Source organism: Schistocerca serialis, chromosome 2 (genome assembly GCF_023864345.2).
Source record: "Schistocerca serialis cubense isolate TAMUIC-IGC-003099 chromosome 2, iqSchSeri2.2, whole genome shotgun sequence".
Taxonomy (NCBI): domain Eukaryota; kingdom Metazoa; phylum Arthropoda; class Insecta; order Orthoptera; family Acrididae; genus Schistocerca; species Schistocerca serialis.
In genome coordinates, this window is record NC_064639.1 from 1,016,640,914 (window position 1) to 1,016,658,782 (window position 17,869).

General features: G+C 38.4%; 1 protein-coding gene across 1 annotated transcript in view; it reads right to left on the reverse strand.

Moving 5' to 3' along the window:
• The window catches only part of LOC126458432 (brefeldin A-inhibited guanine nucleotide-exchange protein 3), a 325,613-nt gene that overhangs the window by 246,614 nt on the left and 61,130 nt on the right, over positions 1–17,869 (reverse strand). The window contains exons 5-6 of the mRNA XM_050095487.1: positions 8,732–8,864; positions 8,371–8,649 (exon numbers count right to left, since the gene is read on the reverse strand). Coding sequence (XP_049951444.1) covers positions 8,371–8,649; positions 8,732–8,864 — 412 coding nt within the window. The remainder of the gene's footprint in view (positions 1–8,370; positions 8,650–8,731; positions 8,865–17,869) is intronic.

Here is a 17,869-nt window from a genome sequence, read left to right on the forward strand (position 1 = left end):
TACCTATGTTTTCCTTCCCAACTTCTGTAATGGCCCTTTTTAGAGATGTCCATTCCTGTTCAACTGTACTGCCTACTGCGCTATTCCTTATTGCTGTATCTATACCATTAGAGAACTTCAAACGTATCTCGTCATTCCTTAGTACTTCCGTATCCCACTTCTTTGCGTATTGATTCTTCCTGACTAATGTCTTGAACTTCAGCCTACTCTTCATCACTACTATATTGTGATCTGAGTCTATATCTGCTCGTGGGTACGCCTTACAATCCAGTACCTGATTTCGGAATCTCTGTCTGACCATGATGTAATCTAATTGAAATATTCCCGTATCTCCCAGCCTTTTCCAAGTATACCTCCTCCTCTTGTGATTCTTGAACAGGGTATTTGCTATTACTAGCTGAAACTTGTTACAGAACTCAATTAGTCTTTCTCTTCTTTCATTCCTTGTCCCAAGCCCATATTCTCCTGTAACCTTTCTTCTACTCCTTTCTCTACAACTGCATTCCAGTCGCCCATGACTATTAGATTTTCGTCCCCCTTTACATACTGCATTACCCTTTTAATATCATCATACACTTTCTCTATCTGTTCACCTTCAGCTTGCGACGTCGGCATGTATACCTGAACTATCGTTGTCGGTGTTGGTCTGCTGTCAATTCCGATTAGAACAACCTGGTCACTGAACTGTTCACAATAACACACCCTCTGCCCTACCTTCCTATTCATAACGAATCCTACACCTGTTATCCTGTTATACCATTTTCTGCTGCTTTTGATATTACCCGATACTCATCTGACCGGAAATCCTTGTCTTCCTTCCACTTCACTTCACTGACCCCTACTATATCTAGATTGAGCCTTTGCATTTCCCTTTTCAGATTTTCTAGTTTCCCTACCACGTTCAAGCTTCTGACATTCCATGCCCCAACTCGTAGAAAGTTATCCTTTCGTTGATTATTCAATCTTTTTCTCATGGTAACCTCCCCCTTGGCAGTCCCCTCCCGGAGATCCGAATGGGGGACTATTCCGGAATCTTTTGCCAATGGAGAGATCATCATGACACTTCTTCAAATACAGGCCACATGTCCTGTGGATACACGTTACATGTCTTTAATGCAGTGGTTTCCATTGCCTTCTGCATCCTCATGTCATTGATCATTGCTGATTCTTCCGCCTTTAGGGGCAATTACCCACCCCTAGGACAAGAGAGTGCCCTGAACCTCTATCCGCTCCTCCGCCCTCTTTGGCAAGGCCGTTGGCAGAATGAGGCTGACTTCTTATGCCGGAAGTCTTCGGCCGCCAATGCTGACAATTTATCAAAATTTAGGCAGTGGCGGGGATCGAACCCGGGACCGAAGACGTTTTGATTATGAATCAAAGATGCTACCCCTAGACCACGGGTACCTGATCCTGGTTTCTGTACAATTCTAACTTGAATTCCTTACAGACGAATGAAAAGACTGGTAGAAGCCGTTCTCTGGGAAGATCAGTTTGGATTCCATAGAAATGTAGGAACACGTGAGGCAATACTGACCCTATGACTTATCTTATAAGATAGATTAAGGAAAGGCAAACCTATGTTTCTAACATTTGTAGTCTTAGAGACAGCTTTTGACAAAGTTGACTGGAATACTCTCTTTCAAATCCTGAAGAGGCAGGGGTAAAATACAGGGAGCGAAAGGCTCTTTACAAACTGGTTTCTGTGCAAATTGCAAATAGCCTTTCGCTCCATGTATTTTACCCCTGCCTCACGTGTTCCAACATTTCTATGGAATCCAAACTGATCTTCCCAGAGAACGGCTTCTACCAGTTTTTTCATTCGTCTGTAAGGAATTCAAGTTAGATTTTTGCAGCTGTGACTTATTAAACTGGTAGTTTGATAATTTTCACATCTGTTGACACCTGTTTCTTTGGGATTGGAATTATGATACTCTTCTTGAAGTCTGAGGGTATTTCGCCTGTCTCATACATCTTGCTCACCAGATGGTAGAGTTTTGCCAGGGCAGGTTCCCCCAAGTGTATCAGTAGTTCTAATAGAATGTTATCTACTCCCGAAGCCTTGTTTCGACTTAGGTCTTTCAGTGCTCTGTCAAACAATTTACACAGTATCTTCATCTACATCCTATTCCATTTCCATAATATTGTCCTCAAGTACATCACCCTCGTATAGACCCTCTATATACCCTTCCACCTTCCTGCTTTCCCTTATTTGCTTAGAACTGGGTTTCCATCTGAGCTCTTGATATTCATAGAAGTGGTTCTCTTTTCTCCAAAGGTCTCTTTAATTTTCCTGTAGGCAGTATCCATCTTACCTCTAGTGACATATGCCTCTACATTCCTGCTTAGCCATTTTGCACTTCATGTCGATCTCATTTTTGAGATGTTTGTATTCCTTTTTTCTTGCTTCATTTACTGTATTTTTATATTTTCTCCTTTCATCAATTAAATTCAATATATCTTCTGTTACTGAAGGATTTCTACTAGCCCTCATCTATTTACCTACTTGATCCTCTGCTGCCTTCACTATTTCATCTCTCAAAGCTACCCATTCTTATTCTACTGTGTTTCTTTCCCCCATTCTTGTCAATTGTTCCCTAATGCTCTCCCTGAAACTCTCTACAACCTCTGATTCTGTCAGTTTATCCAGGTCTCATCTCCTTAAATTCCCACCTTTTTGCAGTTTCTTCCGTTTTAATCTACAGTTCATAACCAATAGATTGTGGTCAGAGTCCACATCTGCACCTGGAAATGTCTTAAAATTTAAAACCCGGTTCCTAAATCTCTGCCTTACCATTATATAATCTATCTGAAACCTTCCAGTATCACCAAGCCTCTTCTATGTATACAACTTTCTTTCATGATTCTTGAACCAAGTGTTAGCTATGATTAAGTTATGCTCTGTGCAAAATTCTACCAGTCAGCTTCCTCTTTCATTCCTTACCCCCATTCCATATTCACCAACTACATTTCCTTCTTTTCCTTTTCCTACTCTCGAATTCCAGTCACCCATGACTACTAAATTTTTGTCTCCCCCTCCCTATCTGAATAATTTCTTTTATCTCATCATCATACATTTCATCATTCTCTTCATCATCTGCGGAGCTAGTTGGCATACAAAATTGCACTACTGTGGTAGGCATGGGCTTGGTATCTATCTTGACCACAATAATGCATTCACTATGCTGTCTGTAGTAGCATACCCACATTCCTATTTTTTTATTCAATATTAAGCCTACTCCTGCATTAACCCTATTTGATTTCGTATTTAAAACCCTGTATTCACCAAATTTCACTAATTCCCACTATATCTAACTTTAGCCTATCCATTTCCCTTTTTAAATTTTCTAACCTACCTGCTCGATTAAGGGATTTGACATTCCTCTCTCCGATCCATACAACACCAGTTTTCTTTTTCCTGTTAACGACAGTCTCCTGAGAAGTTCCCGCCCGGAGTTCCGAATGGGGGACTATTTTACCTCCGGAATATTTTACCAAGAGGACGCCATCGTCATTTAACCGTACAGTAAAGCTGCATGCCCTTGAGAAAAATTACAGCTGTAGTTTCCCCTTGCTTTCAGCCGTTCGCCGTACCAGCACAGCAAGGCTGTTTTGGTTAGATCAGTCAATCATCCAGACTGTTGGCCCTGCAACAACTGAAAAGGCTGCTGCTCCTCTTCAGGAGCCACATGTTTGTCTGACCTCTCAACAGATACCCCTCCATTGTGGCTGCACCTACAGTACAGTTATCTGTATCGCTGAGGCATGCAAGCCTCCCCACCAATGGCAAGGTCCATGGTTTACATATATTGTAAATTAACTCACTTCAAATCATTTCAGCACAAAAATGTTCAAATAATCTATGGAACCTGTACATTAAAAAAAATAATAAAATAAAATAAAAAATTAAAGTGAAGTGAAGAAATGTCAGTGGTGATCGTCCACGAGTCATTAATGATTACTGCCATGGGGACATCCAAAGAAACAGAAAAGAAATAAATAAAAAATATTCTAAACAATATGATTTTGTTATTTTAGTTCATGATTCTTATGTTTTTTAATATTCAAGTAGTAAACAGAACCTCAACCAACGCATTAAAGTGAAAACAACCCTGCATAAAGATTGTTGAAAGGAAAATTCAAACATCTTAGATAAAAACCACTAATAATTTAGGTCTCAAGTGATAGACTGACTAAAAAGAAAGAAAATCAAACTTAAAGTAAACTGGAACAACTTTGTCAAGCAGAGCAACTTTGCCACTTTGTGAATAAAAATATCGTTGACATCTTACTAAGTTCCTGGATCATCGCATAAAGATGCCAATGTTTTCACTGCACAAGGCAACAATTAATGAAGGATATGGCACACATTTTACATTTATTTATTGTTTCCTCATCTTTGTCAGTGCTTTTCTTTCAGCTTGTGAAACATGCGTTTTCGGTAGTCTGCAAAAGTCTCACACTGTCCACTAATTACAACGTTGCAGTATATAATTACATTTCAGAATCACTTTAAGAAATAAAATGGAGTGGTATATTTACTACAATAACATAACTTGGCAAAGTTGCTTCAGGAAGCTCAATAAAATGGGACAACTCTGTCACCATAGAATTTTGCCTCTTTCTTACATCTTTCAAGCATTTTTTTTATTTTTTATTTTTATTTTTTTTAATCGAGTATTTTTGGGTCTCTGTACAGGTTTTTAAAATGTCAAGACTCATTTTAATCAAACTGGGAGCACACAGGTATCAAAACTACGATATCAATACACTACAGCTAGCTGTATCTATGGTGATTAATAATCAAATGACCAGTGTACAAGCAGAAAAAAAAAAAAAAAAAAAAGAGTTCAATATTCCTTGAAGAACAACTTTAAACAAAGTAAAGTGTCTCCATTTAAAGAAACCAGGGTGGCAGACTACACAGAGCAGTGAAGAAGAGGAGGAGATCCTTGAAAAAGTCCTCTTATGTGGGGGTTGGGGAATGCCTCTTGATGCCCTTCATCTACGGCTCATAATGACATATTTCTTGGATTCAGTGGGGAAACAGATTTCACTGGTCATACAGGGTTAATAAAAAGATTTGCACTGATTTTAACACAGTTGGTAAAGTTGCCCTGTTTGCCAGGTAACTGTGCCAAATATGTTTTTCACTTTTTAATACATAAGTAAGTTGTTATCTATCCACAGATTATGAAACTAGAGGTCAAGGTTCATTTTTAGGATGGTTTCAAAAATGTTTGTTGCATTAGTAGGTAACAAACCAGGCTGAAGAAAAAAAATGTGGCAGAATTGTCCCAGTTTAAGGTAAATATAGGAATCACAAAGAGTAAAATGTAAAAATACAAGATGTTTTCTTATGTAATGATTGGGAAATAAATACAGCAGCATGGGTCAGAACAGTTATGGGTAACAAGGTGAAAAGTTTATTCTGTAGATAATTTATGATTGTATTTGCATTCCAGTGGTACATACTTCGCTACTATAATAACTGAAAACAACCGACCAAGAACAATACACCACAGAAAAATGTATACAATGAAAATTTTGTACTACAATAATTATGAAGATCAGGTATAGAGCACAATAAACCTTTTTCTGCCAGTGATCAAATAGGTATCACACAGACAGCCTTTATCCCTTCCAATAAAAGAAGATTTATTAATTCATGCATAGACGTGAAGACAGCTTACATAACTGAGAAATTAAGAGAACGAAATATATGTCATCCCACCAGAAGAAGAAAGGAAATCTTGTCCAGAAAAAAAGGAAGATTTGTTGATTGGAGACGAGTACTGATGGACTGAAACAGAGTGGACACTGCTGGAACATATATCTGCATGAAATCGTCATCAAGCTGTAAGCTAGATGCCAGTATTTATTACAGACAGAGTATAGAAGAGGTCAAAATAATGGCTATATGGGTGGATGATTTCTCAATTCTTACTAAAGATGAAAAACAGAAGAACAATTTTAAGAGACATCTCCAAACCAAGTTTAACATGCATGACTTGGGAAAGGTAAAGTATTACTTGGGCATCCAGAGCAGTTAAGCACAAGCTAATTGTCATATACAGATAAAATTTTGAAAAAAAATGGTATATATAACAAAAACCCACTTCCATATTGATGGAACCAGGAGCTAAGTTAGTGGCCAATGAAGCAGCTGTAGAGTGCAATGAAAATTTACTGTATTTGGAGGCAGTAGGTAGCTTTATGTATCTGTCACCAACTCCAAGGCCTGAAACCACTTTTCCCCACAGTTGTTATGAGCAGATTCTGCAAAAGTGCAAGAGAAAAACATTGGAAAATCATTACAAGGATATTCAAATATCGTAAGAGAACCACAAACTGTAGGTTAAGATACAGTAAAAAGGGAAATATAAACTCAAAGGTCATAATGATGTAAACTGGGGAAGTGGATTAGAGAAAATATTTCCACTACAGGGTGTTGTTTAAGATTGATGGAAGGACTTATATGCTGGTCCCACAAAAGCCAAAAAAGAGTAGTCTTGAGCACTGCTGTAGAAGCTGAATATATGGTTTTATCACACGTGGTTTGAGAAGCATTGTGGATAAGGACTCTAATGAGTGAGATAGAGCCTAACATCAGTATGGGCCCAACATCAGTACAAGAAACACCAAGATTTTCAGTGACAAGCGATCTATACAGTCAGCCAACAGTGATGTCACTAGTGCCAGAACCAAATACAACAACATTTTATAAGCAACATTTTATAAGGATTCACATAGAGCAAGAGATTTTGGCTCGTTTACTAACCAAACACTTAAAAAAGAACAAATTTCAGAAGCTAGTGGAACAATATGGTTTGACTTGGGAAAGTGACATCTGAAATATATACACACTGAAGAGCCAAAGGAACTGGTACAACTGCCTAATATTGTGTAGGGCCCCCCACGAGCATGCAGAAGTGTTGCAACATCACATGGCATGGACTCAACTAATGTCTGAAGTAGTGCTGGAGGGGACTAACACCATGAATCCTGCAGGGGTGATAATAAATCTATAAGAGTACGAGGGAGTGGAGATCACTTCTGAACAGAATGTTGCAAGGCATCCCTGATATGCTCAGTAAAGTTCATGTCTGGGGAGTTTGGTGGCCAGCGGAAGTGTTAAAATTCAGAAGTGTGTTCCTGGAGCCACTCGGTAGCAATTCTGGACATGTGGAGTGTCACATTTTCCTACTGGAATTGCCCAAGTCCATTGGAATGCACAATACACATGAATGGATGTAGGTGATCAGACAGGATGCTTACCAATGTGTCACCTCTCAGAGTCGTATCTAGACATATCAGGGGTCTGTATCACTCCAACTGCACACGCCACACACCATGATAGAGTCCACCAACTTGAACAGTCGCCAGCTGACATGCAGGGTCCATGGATTCATGAGGTTGTTTCCATACCCATACACGTCCATCTGCTCGATACAATTTGAAACGAGACTCATCCAACCAGGCAACATGTTTCCAGTCATCAACAGTCCAATGTCAGTGTTGATGAGCCCAAGTGAGGCATAAAGCTTAGTGTTGTGCAGTCATCAAGGGTAAACGGGAGGGCCTTCCTCTCCGAAAGCCCATTTCAATTATGTTTTGTTGAATTGTTCACACGGTGACACTTACTGATGGCCCAGTGTTGAAATCTGCAGCAATTTGCAGAAGGGTTGCAGTTCTGTCATGATGAATTCGCTTCAGTTATCGTTGGCCCCATTCTTGCAGGATCTTCTTCCAGCTGCAGCGTTGTTAGAGATTTGATGTTTTACCGGATTCCTGATATTTACGGTACACTCATGAAATGGTTGTATGGGAAAATCCCCATTTCATCGCTGCTTCGAAATGCTGTGTCCCATCGCTCATTCGCCGACTGTAACACCACGTTCCAACTCACTTCAATCTTGATAACTTGCCACTGTAGCAGCAGTTGATCTAACAACTGCACCAGACACTTGTTGCCTTATGTAGGCATTGCCAACTGCAGCAACATATTCTGCCTGTTTACACATCTCTGTATTTGGGTATGTTTGTCTATACCAGCTTCTATGGCGCTTCGGTGTATTTCGTGGTGTGTGTATGTCCATCCGTGGCAAACTGTATGACTTCTCTGTGGTGTAGTCTTGACAACCATATGTGCAAATTTTACGTAATGATGAGTGTTAAAATACAGCTTTGATTGTTCCAGCAAATTAATATTCAGAATTACTTATGCCCCTTATTATTTCAGTAAGAAATGTGAAAACACATAAATATAGCAGTTTACAATTAACTCAAGGAAGGCTGTTTAAATTCAATTGATTTATTATTTATGGTATTATGTTGAACTTGTTGCAAGTAATTATGGCATACAAACAGTACCTGTAAACAGTCTTTGCTTCAGAACTGTTGAAACTTGGAGCTGTAGCTAGGCAACCTGAACCACGGCCAACTTCTGTTTCATTCATGCCTCCTTTTTCCCTTGATATGATGTTTTTGTCAACACGAGGTGACCCAAGGAAGGCAATTAATGCTGGACAGAATTTCTGCCACAAAAATGTACTAAAATGCTTGTTATTATGTATCTGCTGAGGCAAGCTTGAAACAAGTGTGTGTAAGCACTCAAGTAGAAAGACAACACTGTTTCCACAACGACCAACTCTGTAAAAGATGAAAATAATGTTTAAATTTCAAGCACAGTGCATCCATCAACTATTAAATTGTTTATAAATTTGTTACTAACACTTGAGCCTCATCCATTTTGCTACAGATAAACTGCAATATTGGAATAACCTCATTGAAACAGGATACTCCAGAACTGACATCTCCTTCACCACACCTCTTCAAACTGCGGTCGAGTTCCTGAGATTCTTCTTCTACAAATAAATGTAAAGCATATAATCAGTGCTATATTTTCAAAGTAACTTTCAAACTATAACTATTAAAGACCTACAAAGCAAGCAATGAGAGATATAAATGAGATATGGTTCAGGTAGTTTAAAATGGGTTTGGGGAAATGGGGAGGTGAGGACGGTCATTACATATTAATTTTTCTTACACTACATATTCAAACACATTTATCCTGCTTAAAAGATGATAATGTAGCTCACTAAAGCCAGTAAGGACTTCTCAAAGAGTCAATTCTGGTTGACTTTGGCTGATACATCTGTGACATAGCATGAACTGCAACAACCACAATGTTTCCTCTGTGTGCACTATCTGTACTGCAGTCACAACTTTGTTAGTTTTAGAAAAAAGTTTTAAAAATTTTGGTATATGCCCTTTTGGTGTTATAAAGTTCACCTTAATCAATGGTTTTTCTTCTTTTTATATTAGTTATAACCGAATAACTCACTCTCTGATGTCCTTTGGTTCTAAGCTGTTTGATACAAGTCGCACTACATACGTGTATTTCATCGCACAATTGTTTTCATCAACCCATAGTAATTTGCCACTCTTTGGTCACAAAATTTCTTCCTTGGTTACATGAAAAACTTTGTTTCAAACTATTATTGAGTAATGCCATCAAATATATTAGTTTCTACCAACATGCAGTAAAATACCTATTGTATCTATCATGAATTGTGTATTTAAGTTTTCATTTTGAAGTTGGCTCTTTGTAGATATACTGCAGCCTACTTCTCCTTTTGTTTATTATACATCTATTACATTAACTTGATTACATGCTCTGGCTATGTTTCAAAGCTTATTATTTTAGATGATCTAGGTTTCTAGAGCCAAACCCATTTTCTAGTTTTACTGTTTAAAGGATGTTATTCGTGTCTTACAGTGCACTTTACTTCAATTTCAGAAATAATGCTGCCATTTGAAGATAAATTCCAAGATAATCAGATAAGTTTCATTTCTCAGATATGTTCTACCAGTTGCCCTCATCACCAATGATGTTTACCCATTTCCACTTTCAATGTTAACACATGACATCTTTGTCTTCTCTTAATTAAATCACTTTCACCACCAGCACTGCACAGAGATCTGCACGATTCTCTTTGTGGAAACAATGAGACCACTGACCAACAATCAGGGTATAAATTAACATCAAAATGTGGTTTCATTCAAATATGTTTACATAAGCATTACATTACAAGATTTTGCACTGGGTGATATTTTTGGAAACTCTTCAGGATGGACTGTTTTCATCATAATTTCACTTGAATTGTTTACAAATGAATCACTGTCGTCATCAAAATCATTGTCAACAAAATTAATGTCGCTCTCATTTTCACTTAAGACATTCCTCTAAAAGCTTTACGCTCTCTTCCTCAGAAAGGAATGTGTGTGAAGAACTAGCCATTTCAATCCCTACTAACGCGAATGTAATAATTACAACCTCCCTCTCAACACAACTGCTACAGTTCAACACAGACTTCCCTAGATGGCAGTACTATACAGCACTGATGCCTTATACACTCATATTTGAGAATGTGGGATGTGAGAACTATGAGAAATCATGTTGAATGAGGTTCGCCATCAGAGAAACAACATTCGCAATGTCAAGTGCCACTCGCCATTAACACAGAAATTGGATGATTTTTTTCATTTCCTACCAGAATGAATCGTCCTAGACCACACATCTCCTTTCACAGCTGGAATGGTGTTCCTGCCCTCTGCATATGCATTTTATTTTCACGGACAACTACTACTTTCTATTTGATGTCTGTTACTTCAACACTAAATAATTAACTTGTAATTAATTTCAGGAGGCTCTCAACAGTTAGAGGTGCTTCCCAAATACATTATAAACTACTAGAAGCCATTTTGTAACACAAAAATCTCCTTTGTGTTTACTCTGATGAGATAGCTTTCACAGAATTTTAAAATAATTGTTGTGGCTTCTATTATCTAACATTAAGCGTGAAATCTACTATTTACTTATTTATTTATTTGTATCTGACCCTGTGATACATAAAGATATAGGACAATTATACATCAACTTAGATTCTTTTTAAACAGGTACATCAACAGCAAGTCTATAAATTACTATACTTCAAACATAATTAAGTTTGGCTTCCATTTCAAACAGGTTTTAATGCTTTACCATTCTGAGGGTGTCTACTAGGTTGTTGTGCAATTGCATTCTACTATGTATGACACTTATGAAAGAATACTTTCACATGTGAAATATACGAATGTTATGGCAGTTTCCTGTTCCATGACTATGTACACAACTGTTTTATTGACAAACCAGGGGAGAAGCCCTGTGCTGCTCAAGTACCTATTTACAACTGTGTATCCAAGCCCGTAACATGCAGCCTCTGGCTCTGTGCTTAATGTCCATGACATCATACAACCTGGACTACTTGTCGTACAATGATATAATATTGTAGGTACATTCAGCAGCACATGTGTATAGTGTCTGCAGAACTCATTGCGAATAAACTAAGTAGCAAAAAACTAATAATTTAAATGTCATACATGATGTTGCAAATTTCAATGCATCTCATTGCTTATAACATCATATCTCCTGAACTATGCATCACACAATGATATGATTTTGCACTTACATTCACTGGTATATGTGTATACTGTCCGTAAAATGTTTTGTGAATACTGTTAGAAGTAATAAATTATAATGTCATGTCTCAGATGGTAGTTTTACTGCATGAACAACAGAAAAGTCATAAGCAATAAACATTTTTCCTTTCATCATTCCATATCAGTTGTCGATGAGATTTTTTTTTTTTTTTTTTTTTTTTGTGCATAGGTTTGAAGTTATGTGTAGAGTGTGTTGCAAGTCACTAAGTGCTCTCATCCTCAAATACTGGATGAATAAAGTCTGGAAATCCACCCACTGGAGGTTTTTTCAACTTGCCCTTAACCCCCACTCCTCTGAGAAGTGTCGCCTGACAGTAATATATACATATCATCAGGTTACCTTCCATTCAGAAGGCTGTTGCACTCAGCGACTGTTATACTGACTTGTAAATAACAGAATTCAGCTATCAGTCTTCCTTTTTAAATTTTATTGGGAGATCGAGATTTCAGCTAGAAACCAGCCATTCTCAATGCACTTTCATTTTTGATCAATGCATGTAATGCCTGTTGGTGGGCTGAAATTTGGTCTAGTGCTTTTGGAGGAGATATGGAACTGGCGGGCACGCTCGCGCACGCCCATCCCCCCCCCTCTCCTTCCCTCCACACACACACACACACACACACACACACGTACATTTAAATGAGATGTATGGATTCCAAGGGCAAAAGGTATTTTATTACAAAAACTAATCCATGATTTCATGTCTACATGATTCAGGATTTTTAATACAGGGGAATAATGAAGACTGTAACTCTAGTGTACCAAAATATTAATTCAGTACTTCACTTTAAGCTAAATATACTAATGATACAGTTGTAATGGTTAGCTGGTACTCACTTTCAGAAGACACAGTTCGTAGTACTTCTGATAGAAAGTCTTAATGTAGAAAATATTAATTCTAGCTTTAAGAACAATGTGTTACTAGAGTGGTAAGAGCGATTGGTTGGAAAGACTGGAAATGTTTTTTTTTTTTCTTTTTTTTAGATCCACTTGTTATGAGGATAAGGGCAGGCCAGGATCACGGACAAGGTGCTAGAGAGATTAGGAGGTAAAGACAGTAAATTCATAGATACTGTCTCAAATCCAACTGAAAGATGACAGAAGAAACAGAGAGGGAAGTAAAACTTTTTTGCCCCCTGTTTTTTCATTATTTTCTATCTCTAATTGCTTTGTTCTTTCCATCTTCCACTTCTCTTCTTCTTTTAATCCATCTTTACTTCTCACTCTGTTCCTTTCATTGCCGTGGAATTGAAGTTGGCAAAGTGTTTACCAACATACAGCCTTTGACCCCCAATCTCTTCACTGTCTTCTCCTACATCTTTGTCTCCCAACCTTCTCCAATCATCTCTCTTTTCTCCCTGATGAAGGAATGTGTAGTTCTGAAAGCTAGGATTTCTACTTTTTACTTTTAGTGATTCTATCAACTGTTCTACGAATTGTGCCTCCCGAATCCAAGTACAAGATGCAAGGAAGTACCCACACTTTTACATGCATTACAGTCCTTGACTACACACATACATGCACATTTGCATATTTTGTAAGGTTATCTACCCACCTTCCATTAGTTCAACATTTCAATTCACCTGGATACTTGTCCCACCCACCAACATTTCATATTCATTTCAGTCATAATTAAGCCTCCAACTCCAGCTTGTTCCCTGATCCATCTGTTTGCTTTCCTGTTCTTATAAATACTTTCAAACATGCATCTAATCACTAATAATGCTCACTAAACGACATTCAGGTTTTGAATGTTTTACTCATAAAAAGTCAATTTTGAATGTTTTGCTCATAAAAAGCCAATTTTGAATGTTTTACTCATATAAAGTCAGTGTCTCAAAACTTCCCTTTTCAAATGCACTGGAATTTTTGTTTTCAAAATTGTGTGTAGTTGGTCAAAATACTCAAGGTCACTGTTGCTCTACTGTTTATTGCTTTTGCTGTCCATTTAGTAATTGTCTCACTTCATTTTTAATTTGTACAATTCTATACTTGATATAATGATTGTGCATTGTTTTAGTCTTTTTATAATTGATTTTCATGGCAACTTTCGATCAATCTCTAGTAAGCTCTTCCATTTGTTGTTGAAGGTTGCCACAAGCAGTGCAATGTCATCAGCAATAGATAGGTATACATCCTCAAGTTTTTGTGTCAAAATGAATGATCCTTTAAAATCTGAGTGTGCAACTGCTGAAATCGTGATTCTTCACCTGATATTTCACTCATACAGCTTTCAGCCATCTTACGAGTAGCCAATGGACTGAAGCTACAGTACTTGCTATGGCCTTTTAAACACGCAGACGACACCATTACACATGCAGCCTCAGATACACCAGAGGCAGAGGTGTCATTCAGTGGCAAAGAGCAGCGCATAAACAGAATGTATGGTTAGTTAGTAGATTAATGCTGGGATATCGATATTTTGTTAGTTGCTGTACTGTAATAATGTCCTTAAGTGTTTATTAACGAAAGTGCCAAACTCCATGTTTGGTCCAGGGTGAAACCTTTATATCTGTTAATGAAATTTTGTGCCTAATGAATTTCTACTGGTTTCTTCATGATCAAGTCTCAAAAAGATGAAGTTGACGCTAAAATTTTGACATCATTATACCACATACAGTGACAACTGTCAAATCAGTGCTTTGCCACAGTTGATTTATTGGGCTATAAGAACTGGATTTGATTTTTAGTGTTCTATACACCTTTCATGGATCATGCACAGTCTGTCAAATATATGAAAGGATACACTCATAGGGGATCTTGTAAGCTGCAGCCTTGATGAACATCAAACCATCCTTGACAGAACCCAAAATGGCTGCTGTCTTCAGTGCAGGGCAAAAAATCACTTTCAATTTGTTCTTGGAGTGAATGACGACAGGATTCCCGCATACAGTGGGAAAGCCATGAATTCAAATTGCGTTATTTCATATTTCTCACTTCTGAAGTCTACCTTAGATTTCGTTAATATCACCTTACATATCTGTTGTGGAGAGTCAACATTGCTTCAAAAACTGCTTTTAAATATAAAAGCTCATCTGCACATCGTTCCTTTTAGTGACGCTATGTGCTCTGTGAAAGAAAGTTCTGAGAACATCCCTCATACAGTAAGGGTGGTGGTAGCTATTTGCATGTAATACAAATCCATGTGAGTTATACAGCTTGTTCAAGGACAAGAAAATTAGAAAGAGGAGATTAGTGTTTAATTTCCCATCGACAAAGAGGTCATTAGAGATGGAGCACAAGCTTGGATTAGGGAAGGATGGGGAATGCAATTGGCCGTGTCCTTTGAAAGGAACCACTCCAGCATTTGCCTGAAGCAATGTGAACAGCTTGTTCAAACATGTTTTCGCTTGACTTATTTTTATCTGATAATTTTTTTTAAAATTTTTATTTTTACTTTGAGGAAAGTCACTGGAATCTGATAGTTTGAAATGAATACTATTTTGGAGATATGCTGATGACACATATGCACTGTGCGCACATCCTGAAGATACATTCCAGGGATTTTGAAGCATCTATATCGCATCCATGGAAATATTCTATTGTCATTGGTAACTGAAAAGCTGGGATGTTTTCCATTCTTTGATGTTTTCATTCAGTGCAAAGAAGAGGGAACATTGGGACACACATTTTATAAGAAACTGACTTCTAGGGACTTCAAGTCTCCTTGTCTAGGATCTGAGTGGAATTATGATCTTTGGTGTAAATGTGTTCATCATGTTCCCATCTAACACAAAGCAAGGAATCAAGAATCCTTGATTATTCCAAAGAAAATTAAAAATATACCTTATTAGCCACTACTTCCAAAAATTGGCCAGTTATCAAAATTCAGGTATTGAAAATTCCTGTTAGCTGCAGGCTGGTAAAAGCAGCAGGATAAGTAGTAGGCTCTTAAAAAGGATCTCTGTTGTTAAAGATCCAGGCAACAGTTTTATTTGAAAAATATCATGTAATCGAGTACATATTAAGCTACATATAGAAGATAAATGGCAGCTATTTAATCTAATTGAGAAAGTAGCAGCCTTTTTAAAAGTAGTAGCTTTACTTACAATTTACTAGGTTACATTTAGCTGACGTAAACACAACTAGTACTAAGTTTTATAGTGATAGTTTATTGTCGATACGTATATGTCAAATTCAAATGTCCCTCGCCTCATCACTGCCCCAATGTGATAGGCACACGTGTCAAAAAGATCTTGCTGTTTGTCTCCACCTCACATCAGAGGCATTCACATGTATGCTTTGCTTCGGAGCACACACATCACCTGCGATTTGTTCATACAGTAAGTACGGCGTCACAGTATTTGTTTGAAGAACAATGAGATGTGGTTTTTGTTTATGGGCTAGCCAATGGTAATGTGCATGAAGCTGGAAGGTCATATGAGGAACGGCACCCAGAAAGAAACCACTCAAACCCGGAAACATTTACAGAAATTCACCGGAGAGTTGGCGAAACATGCTGAATAGCGGGATATCATGGTGATGCTGGAAGACCTCAAACACAACAGGATGCTGCATCTGAAGAGAGTGTTCTTGAGCACTTCGAGGAAGCACCTACGACAAGTACTCGAGTGGCTGGACATGACATAGGGGTCACTCATTGGTCAGTCTGGGATGTTTTGAGGGATGACGGCCAGTAGCCATTTAGTTTCCACCCTGTCCAAGACCTGAATCCTGTGGTGGACTATGAACACAGGCTAGGGTTTTGCCAGTGGCTTCTGCAATGTGCTGCATGAGATCCCGACTTCCCTGCCATTATGTTGTTTACCAACGAGTGCACCTTCCATCGGCATGGCCTTTACAACACTTGAAACGTTCGTTACTGGGCAAGGGGAAATCCTCACGTTTCATATGTCCACGGACACCAGGAACAATTTGGGCAGGCATTGTGGGTGACCATTTGATTGGGCCAGTCCATCTACTTCCTCAACTTACTGGGGCAAATTACCTTCAGTTTTTGCAAGGAACTGCCTGCTGGAAGATGTTCCCCTGGACATATGGCTACACGTGTGGTTACAGCATGATGGGTTGCCCCCCGCCCACACATAACAGTTATGCTGTGCACTGATATTTAAATGAACTCTTCAATGGCTGGGTAATTGGCAGAGGTACTCAAAGGACATGGCCCCTGTGATCACCAAACCTCGCACCACCAGACTTTTTCCAGTGGGGATCCTTCAAGGTTCTAGTTCATCCACTTGGATGCAAATCACTAAGAAACAAAGAGGAATTAATGGATCACATTCAACATGCTGCCAATCACATCAGGGCAAAGCCAGGAATCTTTGAAAGCGTTCGTCAAAACACCGTTCAACATTACCAAGCTCGTGTCATGTCAGAGGGTCGCCAGTTCGAGCACTTGCTTTAAGTGAGCAATGTCCTAGCTACGAAAAAGGCCCTTTTCAAGGCTGACACAATTTGTAAAAGACTTTCTGCATATGAACTAACAGCTGTTAATGGGTTTCTTTGATAAGTATTATCATGAAGCTTCAACAGATGTGTCAGGACCCTGGCGGATTTGCCCCCAGGCCCCCAGAGTGGAAGGCTGGCACGCTACCACCAAGCGTGCGGGCCACCTTGGATACATCATGATGCAGGAAAAGCATTCGTGGCCATGCATTGTCCAGAGCATCCGGCAGTTTGTTTTGTTTTCTTCATATTCTCATTATTTTCAATCATGTTAGTTACCTTCCCACAACCTTTCGTTGTCACTTCAGAACAGTTTTATTTTATACAGAATATTCTATCATGTTAATATTATTGTTTGCTTGAAACTCAAATGTTCTCCTAAATAGCTACCTTCTTCCTTTTAAAATTTTTTTTCCCCTTTGCTTTTGTATACAATTTCTCTGGTACTTGAGAAAATATAGACAGTTCCGTTTTTAGTTCCGTTCTGTCCTTGCCAATTATATTATCTGTTTATTTTCTTATTGGAGAATGTGTTACACACATGCATCATGTTCCTCTTGGCAAATTCCACAACATATTGTGACATAGAAGAAGGTGTAATTAGATGAATGACGAACACCAACATCACTTAACGAGAGCGTGGAGCGAACTGCCTCCAGCCCAAACACATACGGTATATACACAGTTACAGAACATTCCAGTACAATGATTCTTGACATTTGTGAATACTTCTAGAATGTCCTTGAACTGAGTATAGAAATTAAAATTTTTCAGTTCTGGTGTGTTTTGAACTCACAACCCTCCACGCAACAGTCTAGTAGCATAACCACTACACCACGGTGACTGTGTTACTCAGCTTCTTCTGAGACATTGCTGCCTCCTTAAGAGAACAGTGTCTCGGTGTTACATCCTCCTTGT